We start from the raw sequence: 15,461 nt of genomic DNA, 5'->3' as shown, positions 1-15,461 counted from the left end.
GGGCTGCCTGTGCTTTGAGACAGAGGATTGTATGTTGAGGAACAGTTCAGAGGAGGAGGTGAGATGGATGGGGAGGATAGAAGAGGAGATGAACAGTTCCTTACTTGGTGTGGGGATTGGGGGAGGTAGCAGAAAGTGAAAGGTTATAGGGGTGAAAGTGAAAATAAACAGAAACATTGTTTGCAGTGACTGGCCAGTTACCTTCAGTTCCAATTCAGGTTTTAATTCTAATGTAATCCACACTTTTAGAACACACTTCTAGAAATCACACTGCAGACTAAAGTCATGCAGACTTTAGCTATGCAATATATGTACAACTAAGTGCGTTCAGGTGTGAAGCAGAGAGGAGTGGTCTCTGCTCATCTTGGTCAGAGAATTAAGGGTGGACCAGATGCATACAATCAAGCCTAAGTAAACAAGGTCATAAATATCACCGGGTAAGTTGGGGTTAGCTGAAAGGCATACCATGAAAATGCTAGGAGCAGAGGAAAGTCTTTGTGCAAAGCTGGGTGATGTACTATGTGCACTTCATAGCAGGAGAGCTGGGTGGATGAACATACCATGAAAATGCTAGGAGCAGTGGAATGTCTGTGTGCAAAGCTGGGTGATGTACTATGTGAACTTCATAGCAGGAGAGCTGGGTGGATGAACATACCATGAAAATGCTAGGAGCAGAGGAAAGTCTGTGTGCAAAGCTGGGTAATGTACTATGTGCACTTCATAGCAGGAGAGCTGGGTGGATGAACATACCTGTTATAAGAATAGAGATGCTTGTTAGAGTGCGATGGTGGTAGGTAGCAGGGCACAGTCTGTATACATCCTTCAGGTTTTAATTCTAATGTAATCCACACTTTTAGAACACACGTCTAGAAATCACACTGCAGACACTCTTTATAATTTCCCCTTTGATCCCATTCAGGACATCTCCTGTTATGATCTGGTGGCCTAAGAGCAGCATGAGACGTACTCTGGAGAAGGTGGTACCTGTACTGACCGCAGACCCTGAACTTAACACCGCAACTAGAAGTAGCCGTGCAATGTACCTAGCGCTCCCTAGACATCTCGACACAGCCGGAGGACTAATTACCCCTAGAGATAGTTTTCACTTTTCTATCTTGCCTCAGAGAAAATCCCCAAAGGATAGACAGCCCCCCACAAATATTGACTGTGAGAGGAGAGGGAAAAAACATACACAGACTGAAATGAGAATTTAGCAAAGGAGGCCACTTCTAGCTAAATAGAAAGGATAGGACAGGGTACTATGCGGTCAGTATTAAAACACTAGAAAATATCCACCACAGAAAATACAAAATCTCCACAGCTAACTAAAGATATGGAGGGTATATCTGCATCTCCAGAGATACCAGCTTGGCTAAACAAATCCTTATACAGACCAAGCTGGACAAGACAAAAACATGGAAAAGAACTGAACAATAAGGCCACAGCATGTGGACAGCAAAAATCAAGGCCAGAACTTATCTTTGTTGAAATGAACTGCAAAGCAGAAGAGACCAGGCAGGGATGTGAATCCTCCAGGAACAATGGACAACTGGCACTGACTAAAGGGTGAAGCAAGACTAAATAGCCCAGTCAAAATTGCAAAAAGTGAACACACCTGATAAATGCTGCGATTCAGAGACCGCAGCGCTACCACTTACAACCACCGGAGGGAGCCCAAGAGCAGAATTCACAACAATCTCCCCCTGCTTTCCTGGAAGGTTGTCTTCCTGGTGGCCATCACCTCCATCAGGCGCTTCTCGGAGCTGGGGCTGTTTTGTGCCACTCGACTTTTCTTGTACTTCACCAGGACAAGGTGGTGCTACATCCAGTGCCTTGTTTTCTCCCATAGGTGTTTTCCCCATTCCACCTTAACGAGAACATAGTCCTTCCTTTTGTCTATTTCTAACTCATCCTCAAGAACAATCCCTCCAAAAGTTGGACCTTGACAGGGCTTGGCATCTTTATTTCTACAGAACCGCATCTTTCAGACATTCTGACTCTTTGTTCGTGATTCCACAGGGTCACTACAGAGGTCTTCAGGCCTCCACAATTGCCCACTGGATCCACTCTACCATCCTCGAAGCATATGTCACACAGGTTATATTTCCACCGCCCGGGGTCAAAGCTAACTCCATTCGTGCAATTGAGGCATTTTGAGCCGTTTGACATCAGGCCTCTGCATCACAGCTGTGCAGGGCTGCTACATGGTCTTCAGTTCCTTCTTAAAGTTCTACAGAATGTATACCTATGCCTTGGCTGATGCGAGCTTAGGTAGGAAGGCTCTGCTATAGGCAGTCACCCGGTTCAGTTTTTTGTTCTGGGCGTTCTTCCTTTTCTTTTTATTTCCCAGCCTTAGGACGTTCCATGGTCTCCTGTCTACCCCAATGAAGCGATTGAGAAAAGAGGATTTGGGGTACTTACTTTGATAAGACAAGTGATGTGAACTTGTCTTATCTATTACATTATTTCTATTATAACATTATTTCTGTGTCCCATTGTGCATAAATATGTGACTCTTCAGATTTTTTGTTATTCTATGCCTGAAGAGACCCTATTACTGTCGAAAGTTTGCAATTTACCATCTTTTCAGTTAGCCATTAAAAGGTATCAGACACTGAGGACTCTCAAATCTTAATATTTTTTTTTTTTTAGACAAGATGGTTAATTGAAAGTCGTTTATTGTCATTAAGGCTAGGTTCACATCGCGTTAAAGCATTCCGTTTAACGGTTCCGTCAAACGAATAGGCTAACAATGTGTCCCAAATTGTCATTATTTTTGCGATCTCGCTAACGCATGCGTTAACGAATGGTTGCATTGCATCGGCATGTGTTAGTAATAGAGGTCTATGCACAGCGAATGCTTCCGATCGCTGTGCGTTCGCCGTAACGTACCTGAAAACGGTAGTCTGCGTTCGAGGGTGCGGCACAAAGTGACGCATGCCGATTTTGACATGCGTTAGGATGCGTTATGCTAATTGAAGTCTATGGGCGCGTTAACGGAGCCATTACATCGCGTTAGAGCCGCTTAGAAACGGATCCGTTAAACGGAATGCCCTAATGCAATGTGGACCTAGCCTTACAACTCGTTCCTCAGAACAACCATATGTAAAGTGTTTTTTAGGGCAGATTAGTTCAAGCACTATGGATCTACCTATGCCGTTTCCCTATATCTTCTTTTCTCCCTCAGTGAAATTGATGAAATTAATTATTTAGCTATGTTAAAGGATAAACCCCTGCATTCCTCCCGGTTCCATTACTGTATGTTTAACTTTTATATGTTGGTTTGACTGTTTATCCTGTGGCAGGAAGAGAAGCTCAGGCCATGAATAAGCAGTACTGTATGAAGATATCCGAGTTGGAGACTGAGGCAGAACAAGCTCGAATAGAAGTCAGTGAGAACCAGCGCCAACTGCAAGAACTTGAAGGCAAAGAGACTCGAGATCCAGTTGAAAAATGCAGACTACAAGAGTGTCGCAAAAAGATTGCAGCTGCTGAGAGCAAGGTGCAGGTACGTGTCATTGATAGTTTTAATTCAGTAAAGGTATTTTCTCATATAATTTAGTGATGGAATATTGCTAGGACAAGTCTTCACTTTATTACCACTGGGAGTCTGAAAACTGGGACCCTCACTGGTACTGACAATCAAAGGGATCATGAAAACCCCAAAAGTAACCCCATTGTAGAAAATGCACCTCTCAATTAATTCATCTCCGGCTGCAGTGCTATTTTGTAGCATCCATGCTAGGCTTTTTTTATGGATAACTGGAAATATGCCAGTTTAGTGCCCATACATTGTGCCCCCATACATTGTGCCTAGCTTGTGCTTCTGGTGACAGGCACCCCGTAAATTAAGTGCTGTCTCCCCAGTACAATAATGCAAAACATAGAGTTCAAAAAGAGCAGGGATTTGGATTTGGGAGCGCAGAATTCACTGGATTTTATTTGGTGGAGGTGGGAGCCATGTCACTTTTCTAAAGATTCTGTTGTTCCAGTGACAGATGACGGACCTGAGCAGAGGTTGATTTTGTGCAGGATAAATTAGGGTTTTTATTGGGAACATTTTGGGATACATAATTTCTTGATCGCTTTCAGTATACAGCTGGATCACATTCTTGCGTTTTACGCTAAGCACTTACATCTGGGTTTCCGTGTGAATCCCACAAAAACGTGATTCTGACAAAACTTCCAACAAAATCTTCCACCATAATGAGGCAGATGGAGATCCTGCGTACTTCATTTGGCATCTGCTCCGGTGGTATCCAACTTTTTAGGCATGCACAGATCTGTAGTCGCCCACACTTGTGCACTAAATAGACGCCTAAAATGATTGGACACTGCCGGAACACAGACCAGTCCACACTGACTACATCTGCCTCATAAGTAAGTGGTTCCGTCTGGAGTTTTTCCTAAATCGTGGTTTTGGGAATTTTACACGGAAACCCCAACAGAAGCGCTCAGTGCAGAGCGCAGGATAAATGTGAGCTGACCCTTGTTATGATTTTTAGGAGGTAGAATGAACAAATAGCAGTACAAGAATAGTGCTTATTTTTATTATTGTGCAGTTCTTTGTGCAGTATAAGTGATAAGGTGGATTTCTCCTTCGCCTCATTGGGGGACACAGACCGTAGGTGTATTCTGCTGACACTAAGGCTACTTTCACACTAGCGTTGTTTGCAATACGTTGCAATGCGTCGTTCAGGAGAAAAACGCATCCTGCAAAGTTGTCTGCAGGATGCGTTTTTTCCCCATAGACTTAAATTACCGACGCATTGCGACGTATTGCTACACGTCGCAACCGTCGTGCGACGGTTGCGCCGTGTTTTGGTGGACCGCCGGCACAAAAAAGGATACATGTAACGTTTTTTTCTGCGTCGAGTCCGCCATTTTCGACCATTCATGCACGGCCGAAACTCCGCCCCCTCCTCCCCGGACCTTGCAATGGGGCAGCGGAAGCGTCATAAGACTGCTTCCGCTGCCCACGTCTGGCATTTCTTTCACAGCATACGTCGGCCCGACGCACTGCGACGGGCCCGTACCGACGCTGGTGTGAAAGCAGCCTTAGGCTACTTTCACACTAGCATCGTGCACTGCACGTCACTATGCATCGTTTTGTAGAAAAATCGCATCCTGCAAAAGTGCTTGCAGGATGCGTTTTTTTCTCCATTGACTTGCATTAGCGACGCAGTACGACGGTTGCATCCTGTTGCGTCGGACCGTCGCCACCAAAAAACGTTGCTTGTAACGTTTTTTGGTGCGTCGTGCCCGTCTTTTCCGACCGCGCATGCGCGGCCGGAACTTCGCCCCCGCCTCCCCGCACCTCACAATGGGGCAGCGGATGCGTTGAAAAACAGCATCCGCTGCCCCCGTTGTGCGGCGCATTCACTGCTAGCGTCGGTACGTCGCAACGACGCAATTCGTCGTGTGTCGTCCGACGCTAGTGTGAAAGTAGCCTTAGTGATACAAAGAAAGTTAGCTCCTCCCCTGCAGTATACACCCTCCTGCTGGCTCTCAGCTAACCAGTTCTTGCTTAGTGTCCGTAGGAGGCACACGGACGGGTCTGCTATTCAGACCCAAAACTTTTTTCTTATTTTATTTTTACCTTTTACATTTTGGATTTTATTTTTTCCGATCTCCCCGAACCATCAACAGGCGACCACGGAGAGTGTCGCCTCTCCGTATCCTCTCCTGCAACGTGGGATGCCAAGCCTGGGGCTGATTCTTAGGGGCGACGGGCCCCTTCAAGGGGGGCACCGATCTCCCCGCACCATCAACAGACGAGCACATGGATTGTCGCCTCCATGTATCCTCTTCTGCAGCCAGGCCTAATGCCGGACAACTGGCCCTGTCCACTTGGGGGCTTGAACTCCGTGGATGTACAGAGGCCCCTCTCTTTGGCGTCCGAGCAGCCCCCACTATCCCACCACTGTTAAAGCGGATGGTACAAGGAGGCGGACGGTTCCTCTCCACCTCCCTAACAAATGGATGATGGATTGAGGTTTATCCCTCTATCCCTGCACCGTCCATGCTGCAATACCTGACCTGCAGCAGAACAATACTGTCATCTGCGGCGGCTCCATGCTGGGACGTGCACCGATGGTGAGTGGATCCTGTCAGCGGTGGGCCTCTGCAGCGGGATATTCACATGCTCACAGGCAGTCTCAGGCTTCCCTGTGGCCCACCTCCCTGAGGTAACACTCCGGCCGGCTGCAAAAATTTAGCCCCTAGCTTCGGCCGATGTGTAGGCCGCACCCCGGAAGCGCACTATGGCGCCCTAAGGCGGCTCTGCCCGCTTTTCTGGCGCTTCTCGCCTGGCATGGAAGCGCTCAGTTTTCTCGGCCACTACAGCGCCCCTCACTTCTACCTCTGGTATCGCTCCCGCCGGCTGCAGAAATTTAGGCCCCGGCTTGGGCCTATTCATGGTAGTCTCGAGGCTCCGCCCACATCGTGCCTGTGGCCCCCCCCCCCTGAATTGGCGTTTCTCGCTTTCTGCGAGATTTTATCACCTCTGCAACTCCCAGTGGCCATCTTGGTGCACCCAGCCGGCTCACACAGGGGCGACGACTTTGCATTAAAGGGGCACAACGACTCTGCAACATGACATGACCAGTATTCCCTGGTCTTAAAAGCACATGACCAGTATTCCCTGGTCCTAAAGCATATGTCCAGTATTCCCTGGTCTTGAAGGCACACGACCAGTATTCCCTGGTCTTGAAGGCACACGACCAGTATTCCCTGGTCTTGAAGGCACACGACCAGTATTCCCTGGTCTTGAAGGCACACGACCTGTATTCCCTGGTCTTGAAGGCACACGACCAATCCGAAGCTGGTCACCCTAAATGAGCTCAGGAGCCCTCTGCCGCTGATCCCAGTTTATCCCAGAGTACCTAGTTCCCTCAGTGGTCTTAGTCACTGACCACAATCCATGGTTTCTCTGACCAAGAGATTGAATCCCTCCGTGATCCCTCTGTGGCTCTGAGTGCTCGCAGGACCGATATACATGGTCCCTCTCCTACATGGGAGCCGTCGGCTAGCAGGGGCCGTGAGTATTCTAGAAACGTACAGGCGTCTAAAAACGTACAGGCATCTAGATAACAGAAGTTTTCATTTCATGATCTCTCTCCCCAAGGATTTGCTGAGAACAAGACTCTGAATATGGATCGGATATTGCCTTGGACCTGGACTTGTCAGAGCTTCAGTAAAGGATGGACTTGCCTATTTATATCATCAACCAATCTCTGTACATTGACGAGGACTCCGGTTCTGCTCTAGACTACGCAGTGTCCCTCATAAGGAGACTAAACTCCCTCGTAGAGCATTTGCCATTCAGTCCGGATAAGCGATTCACTGGACAGAAGCCTCTACATGGGATGCCATGCCTGGTCTGATTTTTAAGGGCGACGGGTCCTTTAAAGGGCACCGATCTCCCCACACCATCAACAGACGAGCACACGGAGTGTCACCTCCATGTATCCTCTTCTGCATCCAGGCCTAACGCCAGACAACCTGTCCTGTCCACCCGGAGACCTGAACTATGTGGATGTACAGAGGCACCCATTTTGGCGTCCGAGCACCCCCCTCTGCATCCCCACTATTTAGCAGATGATGCAAGAAGGCGGATGATCCCTCTCCACTTCCCTGTTAAGAGGATGGTGGATCGAGGGTTCCTAATTTTTAACTCTGCACTGTCAAAAGAGAGCGGCGATGGCAAGAGACTATGACCTGCTGGATGCAGCCGCACATTCTGCCACTTGGCAGATTTAACCGGGTAGAATCTCTTGTGGTATACCTACCAGTATCCCTGCCCGATGTATCATGAATTAAAAATACCACGGACTGTCAGATAGCAAATCAGGTTTGTTCCTTCTTGTGGCTTAGGGTTCAGCGCTCTACCCTCCCTAGCCACCGCATGGTTTACTAGAGCAATGGTCTCCTGGCTGGAGACCTTAACTACTTTGATTCACACCAGTAACCTTTTCCTGAAGACAGTACAACTGGCCAATCAAATCTTTTTAGTGGGAGACTAACAAAGGATCGTATGTTTCCTACAGACCCAACCAGCTGTGGAAGGGTTGTCCAGGACAGTCTAGATCTAAGGGATCTTGGTTCCAAAAAGGGGAACGAAAAGTAAGACCGATCCTGACCTCAAACTTCTAACCATCTTTGACAAGGTCCTCCTTTGGATGGAGTTTCTCCGCTCAGCCATTACTTCAACAGAAAAAGGTGGAGTTTCTGTCATCCATCGACATTCGTGATACTTACTCTCACATTCCTATTTTTCCCCTCTTCAAAAATTCCTGTGCTTTTCCATCCGTGAACAGCATTTTCAAGTCACGACCTTGTCCTTCGGCCTTGCTACCGCACCCAGAGTCTTGGCAAGGGTCATGGCGGCTGTCATGTTCCTCTTGCACCCTAGAGGTGTGGTCGTCCTGTCCTGTTTGGTCGACTGTCTAGCCGCTCTTCCAGGACTACGCTGAGTCATCTATATCACTTGTGATACCCTCTCACCTGGGCTGGCAGCTAAACATAGACAAGTTCTCCTCATTTCCAGCCCAGCAGATATCCTTTTTGAGGATGATCCTGTACACTTCCAGAAGGATGGTAATTCTCCCTCGAGACAAGGTCATGGCCCTTCAACAGGGAGCTCGCGCACTTGATCACTCATCCCCTCATTTCATTTGATTTGCTAGGAGGGTTCTGAGGAAAAATGGTGACGACAATGGAAGCAGTTTCCTTCGCTCCGCTCGTTTTCTGCAAGTCAAACAGACTTTCAGACGGTAGTCTCTGAGCTCCTTCTTCATCCAGTGCCTTTCTCCCGGTTCAATGGTTATTAGTAACTAACAATGCCAGTCTTCTTCTCCCGAGCATTACTCTGGAGATCCGAACTGTAGTCCTACAGCAGGCCCACTGCCTTCTGGCGGGTCACCCCATCCGAATTCAATGGATAAAGCCACGGCTGTGCCATATGTCAATCATCTAGCAGGTACCCACGGTCAGGCGCCATGGCCGAGGTACCTCACATTCTCTGATGGGCCGAGATCTATCATTCGGTGATCTCGGCAGTACATATCCCAGGAGTAGAACTCTGGGCGGCAAACATATTCAGACGTCAGGGTTCCGCCTCAAGTGAGTGGGAACTTCACCCGGAAGTCTTCCATCAGATCTGCCTTCACTGGAGCTCTCCAGTTGTAGCTCGGATGGCGTCCTGACTGAACGCCAATGTACTAGAGTTCGTGGTTCGGCCTTGAGATCCAAGAGCCATCGCACTGCATGCTCTGGTTCTTCCATGGTACCAGTTTCCATAACTTCCCTTCCACTACTTCCGAAAGCCTTTCGGAAGCAGAAAGGGCCCCAGTGATCCTCGGAGATCCGCACTGACCACGTCGTTTTTTGTTTTTTTTTGCGGAGCTAGTATCTTTCCACCTTATTGCAACAAAACTGCAAGTAGGGACTTCCTCGCAGGGAGTTTTCACATGTGGTTCTTCCCTATCTCATACCGTTAGATCATTGGGACCTTAATGGTCCTATGAGTCTAGACTTACTGTCACACTCTGCAACTTTCCAACGATCACGACCAGCGATACGACCTGGCCGTGATCGTTGGAAAGTCGTTGTGTGGTCGCTGGGGAGCTGTCACACAGACCGCTCTCCAGCGACCAACGATGCCGAAGGCCCCGGGTAACCAGGGTAAACATCGGGTTACTAAGCGCAGGGCCGCGCTTAGTAACCCGATGTTTACCGTGGTTACCAGCGTAAAAGTAAAAAAAAACCAAACAGTACATACTCACATTCCGGTGTCCTTCAGGTCCCTTGCCGTCTGCTTCCCGCACTGACTGAGTGCCGCCGTAAAGTGAAAGCAGATCACAGCGGTGACTTCACCGCTGTGCTCTGTACTGCCTTACGGCCGGAAGTCAGTCAGAGTGGGAAGCAGACGGCAAGGGACCTGAAGGACACCGGAATGTGAGTATGTACGTATTTTTTTTTTTTTTTTTTACTTTTACGCTGGTAACCAGGGTAAACATCGGGTTACTAAGCGCGGCCCTGCGCTTAGTAACCCGATGTTTACCCTGGTTACAAGCGAACGCATCGCTGGATCGCTGTCACACACAACGATCCAGCGATGACAGCGGGAGATCCAGCGACGAAATAAAGTTCCAAACGATCTGCTACGACGTACGATTCTCAGCAGGGTCCCTGATCGCTGCTGCGTGTCAGACACAGCGATATCGTATGGATATCGCTGGAACGTCACAGATCGTACCGTCGTAGCGATCAAAGTGCCACTGTGTGACAGTACCCTTACAGTAGACTCCTTTTGATCTGGAGAGACTTTACTATCCGGGAAGGTCGCTCTTTTTTCTCTGCTATATCCTCATCCTAAGGAGTCTTCGGAGCTAGCTGCTCTGTTCTTTCAGAATTTTTTACCTTATTACCTTCAAGGCAAGGTTGTCCTCAGGCCATCCCTGTCCCTTGTTACCAAGGTGGTATTGTATTACCACTGTTATGAGGGCATCGTTCTTCTCTCATCTCTTTCAGCACCAGTCCACAAAATGGAATGAGTTCCCCATATTCTGGACGAAGTGAGTGCTCTGAGAAGGTACGTCTCGAGGACGGCATCCTTCCGAAAGTTGGATGCTTTATTTGGGCTTCCTGACGGTAAGAGGAAGGCTTCCTGACGTTTACAGGAAGGGTTTAGCCGTTTCATCGGCCATGTTAGCCTGGTGGATTCGTTACACCATCCAGGAGTCCTTCCGTGTGCTTATCTCCCTGTCTATCGAGGGTTCTAGGCACCAGGCTTGGCAAAGCACACCTGCAAGCTTGCGCATTCGTCCAATCCGCATGCATTCTTGAAGCACTATAATTCCCACACTTCCACAGATGTGAGTCTGCGCAAGCGGACTCTGCAGGCTGCGGTGGCGCACTTGGAAGTAGCGGTTACACAGGGCCTGATCTGATGTTGTCCCCACCCAGGGACTGCTTTGGGACGTCCCACGGTCTGTCCCCCAATGAGGCGAAGGAGAAATAGGGATTTTTGTGTACTCACCGTAAAATCCTTTTCTCCGAGCCATTCATAGGGGGACACAGCTCCCACCCTGTTATTAGCTTATGATTGTTCTATAATCTGACGTGCTATACTCTCATATATAATATGACATGCTATACGCTCAGATGTTGTTATTGATCTCCTACTGCTTTCGCACCGAACTGGTTAGCTGATGTATACTGCAGGGGAGGAGCTAACTTTCTTTGTATCACTTAGTGTCAGCCTCCTAGTGGCAGCAGCATACACCCACGGTCTGTGTCCCCCAATGAATGGCTCAGAGAAAAGGATTTTACGTTGAGTACACAGAAATCACTATTTTTTTTTCTTCGGGTCAGTGTGATTACAGTGATACCAGAATTATATTGTTTTTTGTTTTTTTTTAGGTTTTGCTGCTATCACGCAGTAAAAATGCTCTTTTGTATTTAAAAAAAATAAATAAAAATGTTTTTTTCGTTGCCATATTCTGAGAGCTGTAACTTTTTTTTTTTTTGAGGAACAGCACTGTATCAGGGCTTATTTTTTTTGCTGGACATTGCAGATTTTTTAGGACCATTTTGGGGTACGTAATTTTTTTAATCATTTTTTTTATTCCGATTTTTCAAACACTGAATTAACAAATAACAGCAATTCAGTTGTGTTTTTTTTTATTTTTTGCCCCAATCACTGTATGATAAGAATGATTTGTTCATCAAGTCGGTACCATTACAGCCATACCAGATTTATATTGGGTTTTTTAGGCTCTGCTATGTTTACAGATTAAAAACAATATTTTGCAAAAATTAATTTTTTGCATATTCTGAGAGCTGTAACTACCGGTAACTTATTTTTTGCTGAATGAGCCATATTAAAGCTTGGTTTTTGCGGGACTGTTTGGCAGTTTTCATTCATTTTTTTTTTTTTTTTACATACAACTTATTGATTGATTTTTTTTTATTCACTTTTCGGCAAGTCAGTATGATGAAATAGCGACATTTTGGGCAATTTTTTTTATTTAAAAAAAATTTACGGCGTTCCTGCACGGAATATATATTGTTCCAGTTTTATATTATTTATTTGTTTTATTTATTTTGTTGTTTTGGATACAGTGATACCAATTATGTGTGGTTTTTTTTGTTTATTTTTGTTTGATCACAAATGCTGTGTTTTGTGTGGTGGAAAGGCTTATCGTGATTTTTGTGGGGGTTTTTTTCACATATTTTATTTTACTTTTTACTAAGTCCCGCTGTGTTACATAGTGAAAGAAGTTGAAAAAAGACCTAGGTCCATCAAGTTCAACCTTTCTGCACCAATTGCACATTTCCACACTAATTTAACTATAACCCACAACATTATGTGTATCAAAGAAATCATCCAGCCCTTTTTTTAAAAGCTCCTGTCCACAGTCTGACTGCTCTAAGATTAAAGAACCCTTTCCTATTTAGCTGCTGGAATCTCCTTTCTTCCACCCGTAATGAGTGCCCCCTAGTCCTCAGTATGGCCTTTGGAAGGAATAAGTCATGGGTCATTCCTCTGTACTGGCCACACATATATTTAAACATGTAAATGAGATCTCCTCTGAGGCGTCTTTTTTGTAAGCTAAACAAGCCCAATGTTTCCAACTTCTCATCATATAATAATCTAGTTGCCCCTCTTTGAACTGATTCTAACTTCTGAATATCCTTTTTAAAATGTGCAGCCCAAAACTGGTTTCCATATTCTAGATGTGGCCTTACCAGTGATTTAGGTGGTAAGGGGTAATAATATTTTGGGATCGCTGGATTTTGTCTTTTTATACATCCTAAAATCTTGTTTGCTTTTGCGGCTGCTGCTTGACATTGAGTGCTGCTGCTCAGCTTACCTGTAACCGGAATACCTAAGTCCTTCTCCTGTTCTGTAGTCCCGAGTATACTCCCATTTAATGTATATGCAGCAATAGGATTACTCCGTCCTAGGTGCATGCTCTACATTTATCTCCGTTAAACCTCATTTGCGAAGTGTTTGCCCATTCAGTCATCTCATCCAGATTGTTTAGCAATATTGTAATGTCAAGGTCAGATTTTAATATCCTACATAGTTTGGTGTCTTCGGCAGAGACTGACACTTTACTCTCAATCCCGTCCACAAGGTCATAAACAAAGAGGTTAAAAAGAATCGGTCCAAGCTCAGATCCCTGCAGTACCCCACTACTGACTATATCCTATTTAGAGAACTTATCATTTATGACGATTCTTTGTTTCCTGTCATTTAGCCAATTCCTTACCCATCTGCCTATAGTTTCCTCCAATCTTTGCTTCTGTAGCTTTAGTATAAGGCTGTGGGACATGTATAATTTTTTTTTTTATTACTTGTTTCATATACTGCAGTACTCTCATGTACAGCAGTGCATGAGAGCAGTCAGTGAGTCACTGAATTAACCCCTTTCTGACCTCGGACGGGATAGTACGTCCGAGGTCAGATACCCCGCTTTGATGCAGGGCTCCAGCGGTGAGCCCGCATCAAAGCCGGGACATGGAGACTATTGAAGCATGGCAAAAGTAAAAAGTGAAAAAAAAAAATATATATAAGTTTAAATCACCCCCCCTTTCGCCCCAATCAAAATAAATCAATAAAAAAAAATCAAACCTACACATATTTGGTATCGCCGCTTTCAGAATCGCCCGATCTATCAATAAAAAAGAAAGCATTAACCTGATCGCTAAACGGCGTAGCGAGAAAAAAATTTGAAACGCCAAAATTACTTTTTTTTTGTCGCCGCGACATTGCATTAAAGTGCAATAACAGGCGATCAAAAGAACGTATCTGCACCAAAATGGTATACTTAAAAACGCCATCTCAGCACGCGAAAATAAGCCATCAACCAACCCCGGATCATGAAAAATGGAGACGCTACGAGTATCGGAAAATGGCGCAATTTTTTATTTTTTTTATTTATTTTTTTTTTAAGCGAAGTTTGGAATTTTTTTTCACCACTTAGATAAAAAATAACCTAGTCATGTTAGGTGTCTATGAACTCGTACTGACCTGGAGAATCATAATGGCAGGTCAGTTCTAGCATTTAGTGAACCTAGCAAAAAAGCCAAACAAAAAACAAGTGTGGGACTGCACTTTTTTTGCAATTTCACCACACTTGGAATTGTTTTCCAGTACACGACATGGTAAAACCAATGATGTTCAAAAGTACAAGTCGTCCCGCAAAAAATAAGCCTTCACATGGCCATATTAACGGAAAAATAAAAAAGTTATGTCTCTGGGAAGGAGGGGAGCGAAAAACGAACACGGAAAAATGGAAAATCCCAAGGTCATGAAGGGGTTAAATTATACGATGACGTCCTCTTCTTGTATTCACGCTCCCGGCGCAGGCGTACTTTGTCTGCTCTGTTGAGGGCAGAGCAAAATACTGCAGTGCGCAGGCGCCCTGAAAGTTCAGAGAGGCCCAGAGTCTGCGCACTGCAGTACTTTGCTCTGCCCTCAACGGGGCAGACAAAGTATGCCGGAGCCGGAGCCGCAGCATGAATACAAGAAGAGGACGTCATCGTAAGAAGATGGGCGTCGCGGTCCGGGGCCTCCCATCGGACCAGTACCGGACCCGGACCGCCCCTGGGTGAGTATAATCTAACCTTTTTCTCATCTTTTAGGATACATCGGGGGCATTACAGAATGCTAAATACAAAATTCCCAGGCAAAGTGCACACACAAGGAATAAATAAATACGAAAATCCAGAATATAAAATAATATACTGGGTTCACTAATGGACAGTGCGAGATAGACAACTCAGAAATTAAGATAATTTACAGCGAAAAAAGAACCCGAATAACTATCCAACATTTTAAATGAAGAAGATATTTATTTAGGGATACATATACCATAAGGAAGGGTTGGAAAGTACCAAGGAAAAAAGGGGGGCAACGTGGGGGATGCTGATTGTCTGGAACTCTATATAAATACATACAATGTGGCCAAAGTATTATATCATAATGTACTTATATAAAAGAGTCATTAAGCCACAAGAATGGAGACAAAATCAGATGCAAATGTATACAGGCATTTCAAGAGTTAAACTGTCATTCACTAAATTAGTCATATGAGGGGGCTAAAATAAGTTACATCCAATAGTTAACCAAAAGCCACCCTATAATTTACATTGTGCCTGCCAATATCAGAGTCCCCGAGATGCGCCCTGCCCCGACGCGCGTTTCGGCGTCTGCCTTCGTCAGGCTGTAGATAAGCCCCTGATGCTGGTGGGCTTAGCTCACCTTCGATTTTGGGGGTGACAGGTTCCCTTTAACCTCTGAGACCCAGCTTATAGCGGGATCTCACAGGCTATGGTACCCTGGGGCTCAGATAAGGTGTTATCTGAGCACGCTCGTACATTAATAGAGTATCTTCGGCGTGCTCAAAAATGATGTTTGATTCGCCGTGGCTGCATGTCTCGCGTCTGTT

General features: G+C 45.8%; 1 protein-coding gene across 2 annotated transcripts in view; it reads left to right on the top strand.

Annotated features, from left to right (window-relative positions):
- The window catches only part of KIF7 (kinesin family member 7), an 87,823-nt gene that overhangs the window by 32,622 nt on the left and 39,740 nt on the right, over nt 1-15,461 (top strand). For both annotated transcript variants that reach the window (XM_077263491.1, XM_077263490.1), the window contains exon 11: nt 3,306-3,508. In XM_077263491.1, the coding sequence (XP_077119606.1) occupies nt 3,306-3,508 (203 nt within the window). The remainder of the gene's footprint in view (nt 1-3,305; nt 3,509-15,461) is intronic.

Source organism: Ranitomeya variabilis, chromosome 5 (genome assembly GCF_051348905.1).
Source record: "Ranitomeya variabilis isolate aRanVar5 chromosome 5, aRanVar5.hap1, whole genome shotgun sequence".
NCBI lineage: Eukaryota > Metazoa > Chordata > Amphibia > Anura > Dendrobatidae > Ranitomeya > Ranitomeya variabilis.
This window is presented reverse-complemented; position numbering and strand designations above follow the sequence as displayed.